The 12,051-nt window shown below is 36.3% G+C and overlaps 2 protein-coding genes across 2 annotated transcripts in view; both read right to left on the bottom strand.

Annotated features, from left to right (window-relative positions):
• The window catches only part of LOC107583972 (mitogen-activated protein kinase 11-like), a 9,587-nt gene extending 1,878 nt beyond the window's left edge, over positions 1–7,709 (bottom strand). Inside the window, exons 1-7 of the mRNA XM_016270359.1 lie at positions 7,498–7,709; positions 2,873–3,002; positions 2,620–2,678; positions 2,291–2,402; positions 2,103–2,132; positions 1,918–1,965; positions 1,694–1,808 (exon numbers count right to left, since the gene is read on the bottom strand). Coding sequence (XP_016125845.1) covers positions 1,694–1,808; positions 1,918–1,965; positions 2,103–2,132; positions 2,291–2,402; positions 2,620–2,678; positions 2,873–3,002; positions 7,498–7,610 — 607 coding nt within the window. The 5' untranslated portion in view covers positions 7,611–7,709. The remainder of the gene's footprint in view (positions 1–1,693; positions 1,809–1,917; positions 1,966–2,102; positions 2,133–2,290; positions 2,403–2,619; positions 2,679–2,872; positions 3,003–7,497) is intronic.
• A 1,583-nt stretch (positions 7,710–9,292) lies between these two features.
• On the bottom strand, positions 9,293–12,027 carry LOC107584039 (deleted in malignant brain tumors 1 protein). The gene is given in 6 exon segments (XM_016270443.1): positions 9,293–9,298; positions 9,439–9,790; positions 9,832–10,258; positions 10,938–11,246; positions 11,348–11,647; positions 11,904–12,027. Coding segments are annotated over 6 exon segments (1,518 nt in total).
• Positions 12,028–12,051: the final 24 nt, after the last annotated feature.

Below are 12,051 nucleotides of genomic sequence, written 5' to 3'. Positions count from 1 at the left end.
ATATAAAAATAAAATAAAATGAAATGGCATATATTTATTCAAAGACCTCTGAATCTCTGATGTTTAGATTTCTGTTTTCATGTGCAACAGTGACATTTTCACTACTTTCCCAGTGAAACTTAATGAGTACAACTTTAAATCATAAAGTCTTTTAAATTTTATTGAAATGTGTATTTGAAGCTTTTCCACTAAATCAGTACACATAAAGCAACAGTACACATTTTCTGTTTCAGATCTTGAAGTCTACCTACGAGCCAATGAGTTCAATCAATGTTATTGTCATTAATCAAGTCGGTTTAAATAAAGGGGATAGAAAATGTGTGCTTTTTGTTTGCTTCTAGGAACAGAGTTGGGAAACACTGCTCTAAACAAGCATATCGACTTCATAGGTAAGGGACCAAATATTTGTTGGTAGTGATAATCCATCTGATAATGTCAACCATATTTGACTTAAGTGCTGCACTCCCATAATTTTTTTTATATGCGATACCAGGTCTGGCAGACTCCCTGCCTGTGCTTGATAAAAGTAAAAAAAAGATTTTAAGTAGTAGTAATCAAATAATATTTGTGATGGTGACCCTGTGAGCTCTTTGTGCAGATGTCAGATGTTCTTCCATTTTTTGTCAACTTTTCACTGTGATTATTATGCTGAAAGTATAACTTAGAATTTGTATTTACTACATTTTTCATTATGAGTAGTCTCAGAGTTTTGGACCCCAGACATACGTAGTCCATTCAAGAAAAATTAATCATATTGTTCAAACTGGAAATTATTATTATTCAAAATGTTAGCACCTGGAACTCAATTTTATTGATAATTGCAAAAGTACTGATTTTTTCCCCCACTAATGGCTTCAGTATACTTCATGACACTCGCATATACATTAACAGTCTCAGACCTACTGATTTTTAATTCAAAATTCTTGGGCCAATAACCATGACATTACATTTCCATCTTGTGTTTATTTCAGATTATTTGAGATTATTTGCATTTGAGAGTCTCAGCATTGTACTTTACTACAATACTTGTACTTCCAGCGCCGGTCTCTGAAAATATAAAAAAAGAGATATCATGATAGCATTGAAATATGCAGTTTCACATGCAGTTAGGGTTCCAGTATCACATTTGCATCACCTTTTTCACCATCTACCGAAAAACCTTTATCAATATTCAAATTAACAAAATATTCAAGAGAGAAAAATCTGCTGCTATACTTACTCATGTTTATTTTCATGGTAGCTTTCAGCACCCACCAGGTAGTTTTGGTTTGGTACGGTCCAGTGATTCTAACATTTTAAAATGATTATAATCAGATTACCGTTACTTTTCTGGATTACATAATTACATATTATTCACACAATGGTAGTAAATTATTAATTTATTGATATTTATTGATGTTTAATGCATTTCTCTTTGTGTGTTTTTTTTATCACTATGGTACACAAGTCTATGTGATAAACAAGTTAGGTCGAAAGTAATCTAAAAGTAATCAGAATACATTACCTAATATGTGTAATCCAGATTGTTACTAATTAAAATGAATCATGTCATGTAAAATTCGTCTTTATCATGTAATTTGTAATCAGTAATGGGACTACAATATGTAAGTAATCTACCCAGCATTGTCTGTCTGTCTGTCTGTCTGTCTATCTATTCAAAAACACAAGAATTTACGGTTTATGCTTGTTTTACCTGTCTGGTTGTAATGCATCCAGTTGAGCATGATCTCAGGTGCACGGTACCAACGAGTCGCCACGTAACCCGTCATCTCATCATCTGTTTGTCTGGCTAATCCAAAATCCAGGATCTGACCGTTTTGATTAAAAATAAAAAATTAACAAAAGAAATGCACTGTGGTAATTCAGGAATTTTGTGTGTATAGACTGGAAAGGTATCAAAAGGGGAGTTTTTCTTACCCTGAGTTCACAATCTTCATTCACTGCTACATTGCTTGGCTTTAAGTCCTGCAAACATGCATACAAATGAAAAATGTTAACATATATGTTGTTAAAATATGTATTATGATGTTAAAAGGAACAAGACTCTAGTGGCCTATACAATGGACACTAAACAAAAACTGAGGAGGAGGAAAAGCACTCACTCTGTGAATCAGCCCGGCTGAATGGATGTACTGTTTGTGAGAGAAAAAAAGTTGAGCCATTAGAAGAAACAGTAGGACATAGTAAAAGAGGCATAGAGACAGAAAAAAAAAACCGTTTGCATCTGCAATTCAGAACATCTGTTTGTGCATGTTTTTCAAGTTTGTGAAAAATGGATCTGAAAGTGTACCTTTAGGCCACGGAGAAGCTGATAAATGAGGAATTGTACATGTTCATCTGAAAGTTTCTGAAATTTGACAATGTTGTTGAGATCCGCTCCCATCAGGTTGGTCACAAGATAGCTAGAGAGACAGAGACAGTCTTATAGCTTATAGCCGATTTAGTGCATTTAAATCATCACACACTTGCAAAATAAAAACAAATATTGTTTGATAATTGGTTGACTGCAAGTGCAGATGGTTTTAATCCAACCAGAAGTACCATTTTAGTTTTACAGACATGTAAAAAGCTATTTTATGCATTCACAAATGAAGATATAGTGACCGGGCAGACACTCACACCTCATTGAATTCTTCAAGAGAAGCTGCTGGAGTGAAAACGTCCAGCAGTCCGATAACCTGGATTACAGAAAAAAATAACATGAGTGACTCAAGCGGCTCTAGACTTTGTTGTTTGAACAGACCCAACAATCTCGATTCAGATGTTTGATGATTGTCTAGCAGTTGTATGAGTTATGTTGGTGCAGGAGTGGACATTTGGTATTTGGTATCCCCTGCGTCGATGTGTTTGCATGTGTTTTTAAGGGACTTACATTCTCATGTTTCATGTGTTTGAGGAGTCTCAGTTCTCTGTACGTTCTTCTGCTGTGGATGAGGGACTGGAAAGGCCTGGAGAGCTTCTTGACGGCCACTTTCTGACGAAGGCGCACATCATATGCTGAGCTAGAGAGTTAAATAGACAAACGTTTCAAATTATTTGCTCCAACTCAAAACTAAAGTTTCTGCTGATATTGAGACTACAGTCATTTGCCATGATGAGAGGACTGGTATGTTCCTGTTAAATTTGACCTTTTGTTCAAAATGGTATCACTTCCTCACAGCGGTGGACCATATTAAACACTCTGAATGAAAGCAGTCACACGCACTCTTAAGTTCTTTATTGAACCAAATGCTCTGGATTGAATCATGCAAGACTCAGAAGTAATTAATAAATACATAGTAAACAAGATATTTGTCTCAACTTTCAGAGGCTCAGTTGAGACTGATTAGAAAGGCTAAGCTTAATTATTTTACCGTTTCAGAAGGCCAATTGAGAAATTAGGTGGAAAAAGCAAAAGAAATTGAGTCAGTGGATAAAGTAATAATTCCTGCAGTGACTCAGTTTTATGAATGTACTTTAGTCTATTGAATTAAATAAATCAAAACCCCTGGCAGGTCTTTAGAACTGGATTAATGAAGGTATTCTTAGAAATTCATTAATCAAGGTGAAAGATGCAGTCCTGGAATTTTCTACAACTGAAGCATGCAATATGATATGGCATACACATTTTATTTTATTTTTTCTCTCTCTCTGTTGAAGACAAGAGCACACAACCCCCATTTGGGATGCTCCCATTCCCCGTTTCAAGCCCTCCACACCCCAGGTCTGCCCTTCCCCCTTCCTTTAAAATGAACCAGCTCTGCTGTGAAGAAGTCAAATAATCACACAATAGAAAAGGGCTTAACATGAACAATGCAAATTCACAGCTCATTTGAGTAAGAAAGTGTTTGTGGAGTGTGTGTGGGTGAGAGAGAGAGATTCCTGGGGAATAAAATGATGGACATTAACAGGGTCTGAATAAGGATTGTTCATTCTTCTATAGTTGTAGTGCTTTAATTCTGAATGAATGTGACAATCTGAATATCTACATTCAAATTATGATCACTAATGAATTTGGATATTGTGACTAAATGACTATTGCATTGTTTTGTATGCTTTATTAAAGCACTATGGGACCAGGCCTATTATTAAAACAAAACATAATAGCTTAATCAGGCCTCTCATGTCAGATGATACACTGCAATGTCTCTATAATCGTATCCCCAGGCTGTTAGAAATAGCTGAACCTATTCAACTCGACGTGGGATCCAATCAGCAGCAATTAAATCTCCTGTGTAAATCCATTGTTAGTGTTGTGCATCTTTTAATACAGATAATGAAATAATTAGGTCTCAGGTGGTCTTGAGATGTTGCGGAGCATCTGTGTCACTAACAATTAAATGAGCTGCATCGCATAATTTTTCACAGCTGGCAAACCTCCCAAATAAACGGGAAGAAACACTGGTAATAGCTTCAAAAACAGGACGCCCATGTGATGCCCTCAAGCAATGTTCTCTGCTGGTGCTTTTTTTCCCCAATTGCCTGTGGGTTTGGGATATTTGCTAGTTAGCTTTTATTTAGCATCGTCAACCACAGTGTCTTTCAGTACACTAGTGTCTGCCTGAAGCGAACAAGACCTGAGAGCCTTGTTTAAAAACCAAAACAAAGCAGGATTGTGCAGTGTTCAGTTCCCTAATCAGTGCTTTTGATGGAGTCAGTTTGTGTGATTTTTATGCTCATTGCAATCAATGAAAATTAGAAATTTTGTTGTATAGATCATTATTATGTAAAATATTAATGATATCATGAAATAGTTCACTCAGAAATTTGTTGAAAATGTACTCGCCCTCAGGCCATCCAAGATTTAGATGAGTTTTTGTCGTTGGAACAGATTTGGAGAAATTTAGCATTACATCACTAGCTCACCTATGGATCCTCTTCAGTGAATGGGTGCCGTCAGAATGAGAGTCTAAACAGCTGATTAAAACATCACAATAATCCACAAGTAATCCACATGACTCCAGACCATCAACTAACGTATTGTGAAGTGAAAAGCTGCATGTTTAAAACCATCATGCAAAACCGGTCCAAACCATTTCTAAACAAATATGTGGGTGGATTTTGATGTGAGAGGACAACAGGAGATGGACTTTTTCACTGAAGGATGATATTATAAATGATGGACATATATTTTGACCATGTGATTTAATGTTAAAACACCTTAATAATGGATTTGTTTCTAATAAACACAAGGCATTAATTGATAGGCTGGAGTCGTTATTGTGATGTTTATATCGGCTGTTTGGACTCTCATTCTGACGGCACCCATTCGCTGCAGAGGACCCATTGGTGAGCAATTTATGTAATGCTACATTTCTTTAAATCTGTTCTAATGAACAAACAAACTCATCTACTTCTTGGATAGCCTGAGGGTGAGTAAATGTTAGCAAATTTTCATTTTTGGGTGAACTATTCCTTTAAGCCAGCCATTGCTGTTTTCCTTTCGATTAATAACTAATGAAGAATATATTTATACCATGAGTCAGACTGATTTTGACCTGGCTCTCTTAGACGAAGCTGTTCGAACAGTAGCTTGCAGAGCGGAAACCGCAACGCCTGATTACACAACAATTGTGAAACATGGTCAGAAAAAATAGTTGGGAAGGGGAAGAGAAAAATGTTTACTTGCAAACTTAATTTAGCATATCATCTGGATGATTATGCAACTACTGCTGGTGCATCAAAATGGCGTGACGTACTTCTATATAAACTGATTGACATCTTCACAATATTTGCAAATTAGTACGGTGAAAATGGGAAGATGCTGAAGCCAGAAGCTGTCACCATGGCAACCGTTTCAGTCAGTCACAGCACGAGGGAGGCTCGAGGGTTCTAATGTTGTAGTTGAGATGCTACCTTGTGCAGTGCAATGTAAATCTCTCAGAATGAGTGCATTATGGCAGGATGAAATATCTGGACGTTTTCCCTATGCGTCATAGTAACGACACTAATTTGTGGAGATTCAGTGCATTGAGTTCCAAACATTTTGCACAATTGAGTATCTGTAATACTACTAGATAGATGCTGCATAGCCCTATGTAACAATCCCTAGTGGCTAAGACATTGCACATAATTTACACATAAATCACACATAAATTTATTTTATTTCATTTTGATTTGGATACTATATACTATACTACTACTGGGAATATTACATGACACGCTGATCCTTTAACAATGCATTGGCGCAAAAAAAGATTTTGACAAATCTGCTACAAATATTTGGACAAATGTGCCACAAATATTGCCTAAACAAAATACTGATTTTGTGCACTTTATTTAATGTGCCAATATTTTAAATTGGCCTTTGAACTTAGCTTTATTGCATGGCAAAAAAAAGTGTTACCTTGCCAAAGCACTGACAGAGCCCACTGATCTAATGGCGTTGTTGAGCGCTCCAAATGCAAACTTTGCATGCAACAATCAGGCAGCAATTGACAGCACTCTGATCTAGTGGCATACAGGCATCGTCAGATTGACAGTACTCTAGCCCAATAATGTTGGGGGATCCAGTGGGGGCGGCAGTCATATTTCAGGGTGACCATGCCACTCTTTATCACAACCCTGCTAAAAGTGCCAGTACGTGCGCTCATTGGCGCCCCTTCAGCTGGTGGCGCCCTAGGCGACCGCCTAGCTCGCCTATGCCTAGAAACGGCCCTGCAGATGGACGTCAGATGCTGATGGGGGTGTGGCACAGGTAAAACTGAAAGACGGTCTCACTTTAAGACCGGAACTGAATAGGCCTAGCATGTTGTCTACTAGAGCAATATTGTGGCACCAGATGGGCATGTTGGAAGGTTCTTTATACAACCTAACTAAACACATTTACAGAACCATAACCCTTAGTATGTGGTCATTCTGTATAAAAACACAAATGTCGTGACTACCTGTGATATACAGGAAATACCTTGTTTACTGACACAATACTGCCTTTGTGTTCTTTATAGATTGCCAGATACATACAGTAAATCAGCTTTTGTTCAGCATCACTCAGATGAAGGCGATTTAAAAAAAATGTAATACTATTAATATCTACAGGCATGCCACATGAGGTCATACAGACATTGTTGCTGAAGGAATGATTGACATCTTTCACAATATAAACAAATTTAAACCGCAATGCCAACAAATATAATTTTCAGTATGAAATGTTGGTTCTATTTTGCTAAATATTTTCCTGCCAGTTGTTGATTATCACTGTGGAAAAAGGCAGATTAATGTTTTCCGGATGTTGTTTTGTCAAGCTTTATTCCTGCCTCACCCTCGCCTCCTCTTGGACGCTATATTACTAATCTTACTACGACGAAGGCTCGGCTAATGAATATTAATTTATTCATGCTGACGTTGCTTAGTAACCTTCCTGAACGCCCTACTGTAATATTCATGAGCCACGCCTTCATTTAAGGATTCGCTAGCGATAGAACGTCGGCGCTTCAGCCAATCATCGGTTACCTCGTTAATATTCATAAGTCAGACCTTCTTCATAGTAGTATTCATAAACTCGCCTGCTGGACTCACCATACTGAGCCATATGCCCCCGATCCTACCGGTGTGAGATTCTGGTATCGTTCTGGCACCTCCCAGACAGTCTTGTTTAGTTCTTGCCGGTAGAATCCCGGTCTTGTCGACATCTCTTCCGTTTAAAACGACGCTCTTTATTACTAAACTGTCAGTAAAACATTAACGCATCCACCAGAGAGATATGCTCATGTGTGGAGGCAGCAGGCTTTAGTCCCTCTTTTTGCCAGGAATGGGAGGAACCGTCTGTGATGCTTGTGTGTGTGTAAGAGAGAGACAGAGATGGGGGATGGGACAGGCAGTGGAAATAATTCATTTTAGGCTATTAAAATAAATAATAATAATAACAACATCAACAATAATATATTTTGTTGTTGTTATTATTATTAGTGTTGTTTTGTTGTTGTTGTTGGTAATAATAATAATATACATGTATGCGCCTGTTATCATGACAAATCTAAAATAAACTATTATCTTTCATTTTAAAAAATCATCTTACCAAGAAGGCGATACAGAAAGCCACAAACTGCCCAATGTTTACTAGCTTTATTTATTAGTCATCTCAATATAAACTCACAAAGACTGAATGCTGAAAAACATTGAATGAAAATCGTATGAAAATAAACAGCAAATAATTGATCTATTACAAGTATAAATGCCACCAATAAAACTTTATATATATATATTATATATATTAGTGCTGTCAAACGATTCATCGCGATTAATCACATCCAAAATAAAAGTTTTTTTGTGTGCTGTGTATATTTGTTATGTATATATAAATACACATACATGCATGTATATATTTCAGAAAAATAGATTGTTTATATATTAAATATATTTATTTATAACATAAATTATATGAATATAAATATAGATGTGAAAACATGTAAATAGTTTCAAAATATATACTGAATGTGTGTGTATTTATATATATATATATACATAATAAATATACACAGAACACACACATATATTATGCAAACAAAAACTTTTATTTTGGATGCGATTAGTCGTTTGATGCGCCTGTTATCATGACAAATCTAAAATAAACTATTATCTTTCATTTTAAAAAATCATCTTACCAAGAAGGCGATACAGAAAGCCACAAACTGCCCAATGTTTACTAGCTTTATTTATTAGTCATCTCAATATAAACTCACAAAGACTGAATGCTGAAAAACATTGAATGAAAATCGTATGAAAATAAACAGCAAATAATTTATCTATTACAAGTATAAATGCCACCAATAAAACTTTATATATATATATTATATATATTAGTGCTGTCAAACGATTCATCGCGATTAATCACATCCAAAATAAAAGTTTTTTTGTGTGCTGTGTATATTTGTTATGTATATATAAATACACATACATGCATGTATATATTTCAGAAAAATAGATTGTTTATATATTAAATATATTTATTTATAACATAAATTATATGAATATAAATATAGATGTGAAAACATGTAAATAGTTTCAAAATATATACTGAATGTGTGTGTATTTATATATATATATATATACATAATACAGAACACCAGAACACACACATATATTATGCAAACAAAAACTTTTATTTTGGATGCGATTAGTCGTTTGACAGAACTATATATATATATATATAAGAACTATTTTGTAATAGTATCTTTTACAAGTTCGTACCTACAAACAGGGCTACATATTACTATAACTTAAGAAACAAAGCAAAAAATGTTTATCATAGCTCATGACTGTTCTGTGATTACCAGCAACCGACTCAAGTTAGGAAACAGCTTCATCTAGTGTTTCATCCCTGATAAGACATGACAAAAGAAAATTATTTTAGGCTTTAGAGACACTTGCAAGACTCTATTGAACACTGAGCATTCAAAAAAACACAAGAGTGCATGCAATCAGAAAGCTGATTACATTAAACCAGGACGAGAAACTGACCTGACAGATGAAAGGCAGGCGCTCATGGCAGCAAGCATCCATCCATCCAAACCTGTCCTGTTCTTCCTTAAGAAGTTTTCCACAAAACATGCTCACTGGGTGCTTTGGAAACTCTTGATGCCATGATGCATACTTCACATACGGCCCACTGGTCCACAGCCAGGGCGAACAAGTGAAGAGCATACTCCGTTCAAGCCCGATCCACACTCCATCAGTGATTGCTTTATCCTGCAGCATCTGTGTGATGTACTCGTGTGCCATGGCATTTAAAATGTGCGCCAGTGTCTGGTGGTGAGTTTTGCAGTATCCTAGTGCATCAATCCAACTTTTTGAATCATTGATATAGGTATAGCTGTCTGAAATAGACATTAAACAAAATTTCGGTCATTTTACTATAATATTATAATAGGTCATGATGAAAGTTACTTTAGTCCAGTGTATAAATAAGGACTAGTAATGTTCTGGATGGCAGTGTAATCAGACTCATTTTTATTGTATGTATTTGACTCACATTGGCAGATGACTCCAGCATCTTTATAATGATTGCAGTTCTGTATGTCCCATCCAGGAGATCTACATATCTTTAGAGTTTGCTCATTTCCATAACAATTTACATTATTCATCCATATTGGTCCTGAGCCATTCCCAAAAAAAGCACCTTTTCTTGCCTCTATAGCATCCCCACAGCCCATCTCTCTACACACCACTGCAGCGTCTGATAGATCCCAGCCATCATCACACACTGTTCCCCATATTCCATTATGAAGAACCTCCACTCTTCCAGAGCAAGAGCTGGAACCATTCTGCAGTCGAAGTTTGGCTAATAAACAATAAATGAACAGGTCAGAAAGGTTGATGACACCAGTCTGAACTCTTAAAAATGAAGGTTCTTTATTTGGCATCCGTGGTTCCATGCAGTATCTTTACCATCCATGGAAACTTTTCATTCCACTAAAGGTTCTTTAGATTATTAAAATGCTCTTTGGACAAAAAAAGAAAGAAAGAAAAAAAGGTCTTTAGGAAATTTTAGGAAAAATCTTCTAGAAACTGTTTAGGAATGGTTCTTTGAGAAATGAAAAATTGGTCTTCTATGACATTGCTGCGAAAACCCCTTTTGTAGAGACAGACATAAATTATGAACTCTTAAAAATGAAGGTTCTTTATTTGGCATCCGTGGTTCCATGCAGTATCTTTACCATCCATGGAAACTTTTCATTCCACTAAAGGTTCTTTAGATTATTAAAATGCTCTTTGCACATAAAAAAAAAAAGGTCTTTAGGAAAAATCTTCTAGAAACTGTTTAGGAATGGTTCTTTGAGAAATGAAAAATTAGTCTTCTATGACATTGCTGCGAAAACCCCTTTTGTAGAGACAGACATAAATTTGCTTTTATTCATTGTTTGCATATTACTGACATGAACAATTATGTTAAGAAATGCAGCAGTATTGAAGTATTATGTAAGGCAGTAGACCTTTATAATGCAGCGTTATTCACTTACGTCCACAGATAACACCAGCATATTTTTCATGGCTGCAGTTTTGTCGAACTCTTCCGCTTAATACACAGTTCTTCAGTGTAGACTCTGTTCCATTACAACTCACATTGTTCATCCATACTGGTCCTGATCCTTGTCTAAAATAAGCAGCACTCTTTACCTCTGTCACATTCCCACATCCTATCTCTCTACACACCACTGCAGCATCTGATGCATCCCAGCCATCATCACACACTGTTCCCCACATTCCATTGTGGCGAACCTCCACTCTTCCAGAACATGAATGAGTGCCATTGACCAATGTGACAGGATCTGAAGCACACGGCAAAAGAACAAAATGGTTTTATGTCTTTAAAAATGGGCTGAATGAACAAAATCATATTAAAATTATTGTTTAAAGTGTTATGACTCACGCAGACAGATGACTCCAGCAGTTTTATTACTACTACAGGAAGCAATTTCATATGATCTGCAACTCTTCAAAGTAGATTCTATCCCAGTACATTGTACAGTATTCATCCACATTTGTCCTGGTACTTGGTCAAAATAAGCAAGACTTGCACGTATGACATTCCCACAGCCCAGTTCTCTACACACCACTGCAGCGTCTGTTAGATTCCAGCCATCATCACACACTGTTCCCCACTGACCGTCACGAAGAACCTCCACTCGCCCAGAACAGGAGTTGTCACCATTTACCAACCTGACAGTTACTATTCACACAGATAATAAAAATACAAGTTGTTTTTACTCCCATATCATTGTGTATTTTACTATTAGCTTATTTCAACAAGAACACATTGTGTTAGATTAAACAATTACAGTATTGTTCTATTTAACTCTCTTGGGTCATTCCTTAAAAAAGGAAAACATGCAATTTTACGAATGTACAAATGAATATTTTTGGCTCACAGTTACAAATGACCCCAGAATCGTGGGAATGGTGGCAGTTATGTGTTCCCCATCCACCTGTCCTACAGTTCATCAGTGAAGACTCAGTGCCAGTACAATTCACATCATCCATCCATATTTGTCCTGATCCCTGGCCCAAATAAGCAACACTCTTTGCCTCGATCGCATTCCCACAGCCCATCTCTCTACACACCACTGCAGCGTC

This window comes from Sinocyclocheilus grahami, unplaced genomic scaffold (genome assembly GCF_001515645.1).
Source record: "Sinocyclocheilus grahami isolate Dianchi unplaced genomic scaffold, SAMN03320097.WGS_v1.1 scaffold56.1, whole genome shotgun sequence".
In the NCBI taxonomy this organism is placed as follows: Eukaryota; Metazoa; Chordata; class Actinopteri; order Cypriniformes; family Cyprinidae; genus Sinocyclocheilus; species Sinocyclocheilus grahami.
Note: the sequence above shows the minus strand (reverse complement) of the source record. Positions and strands in the feature narration are given on the sequence as shown.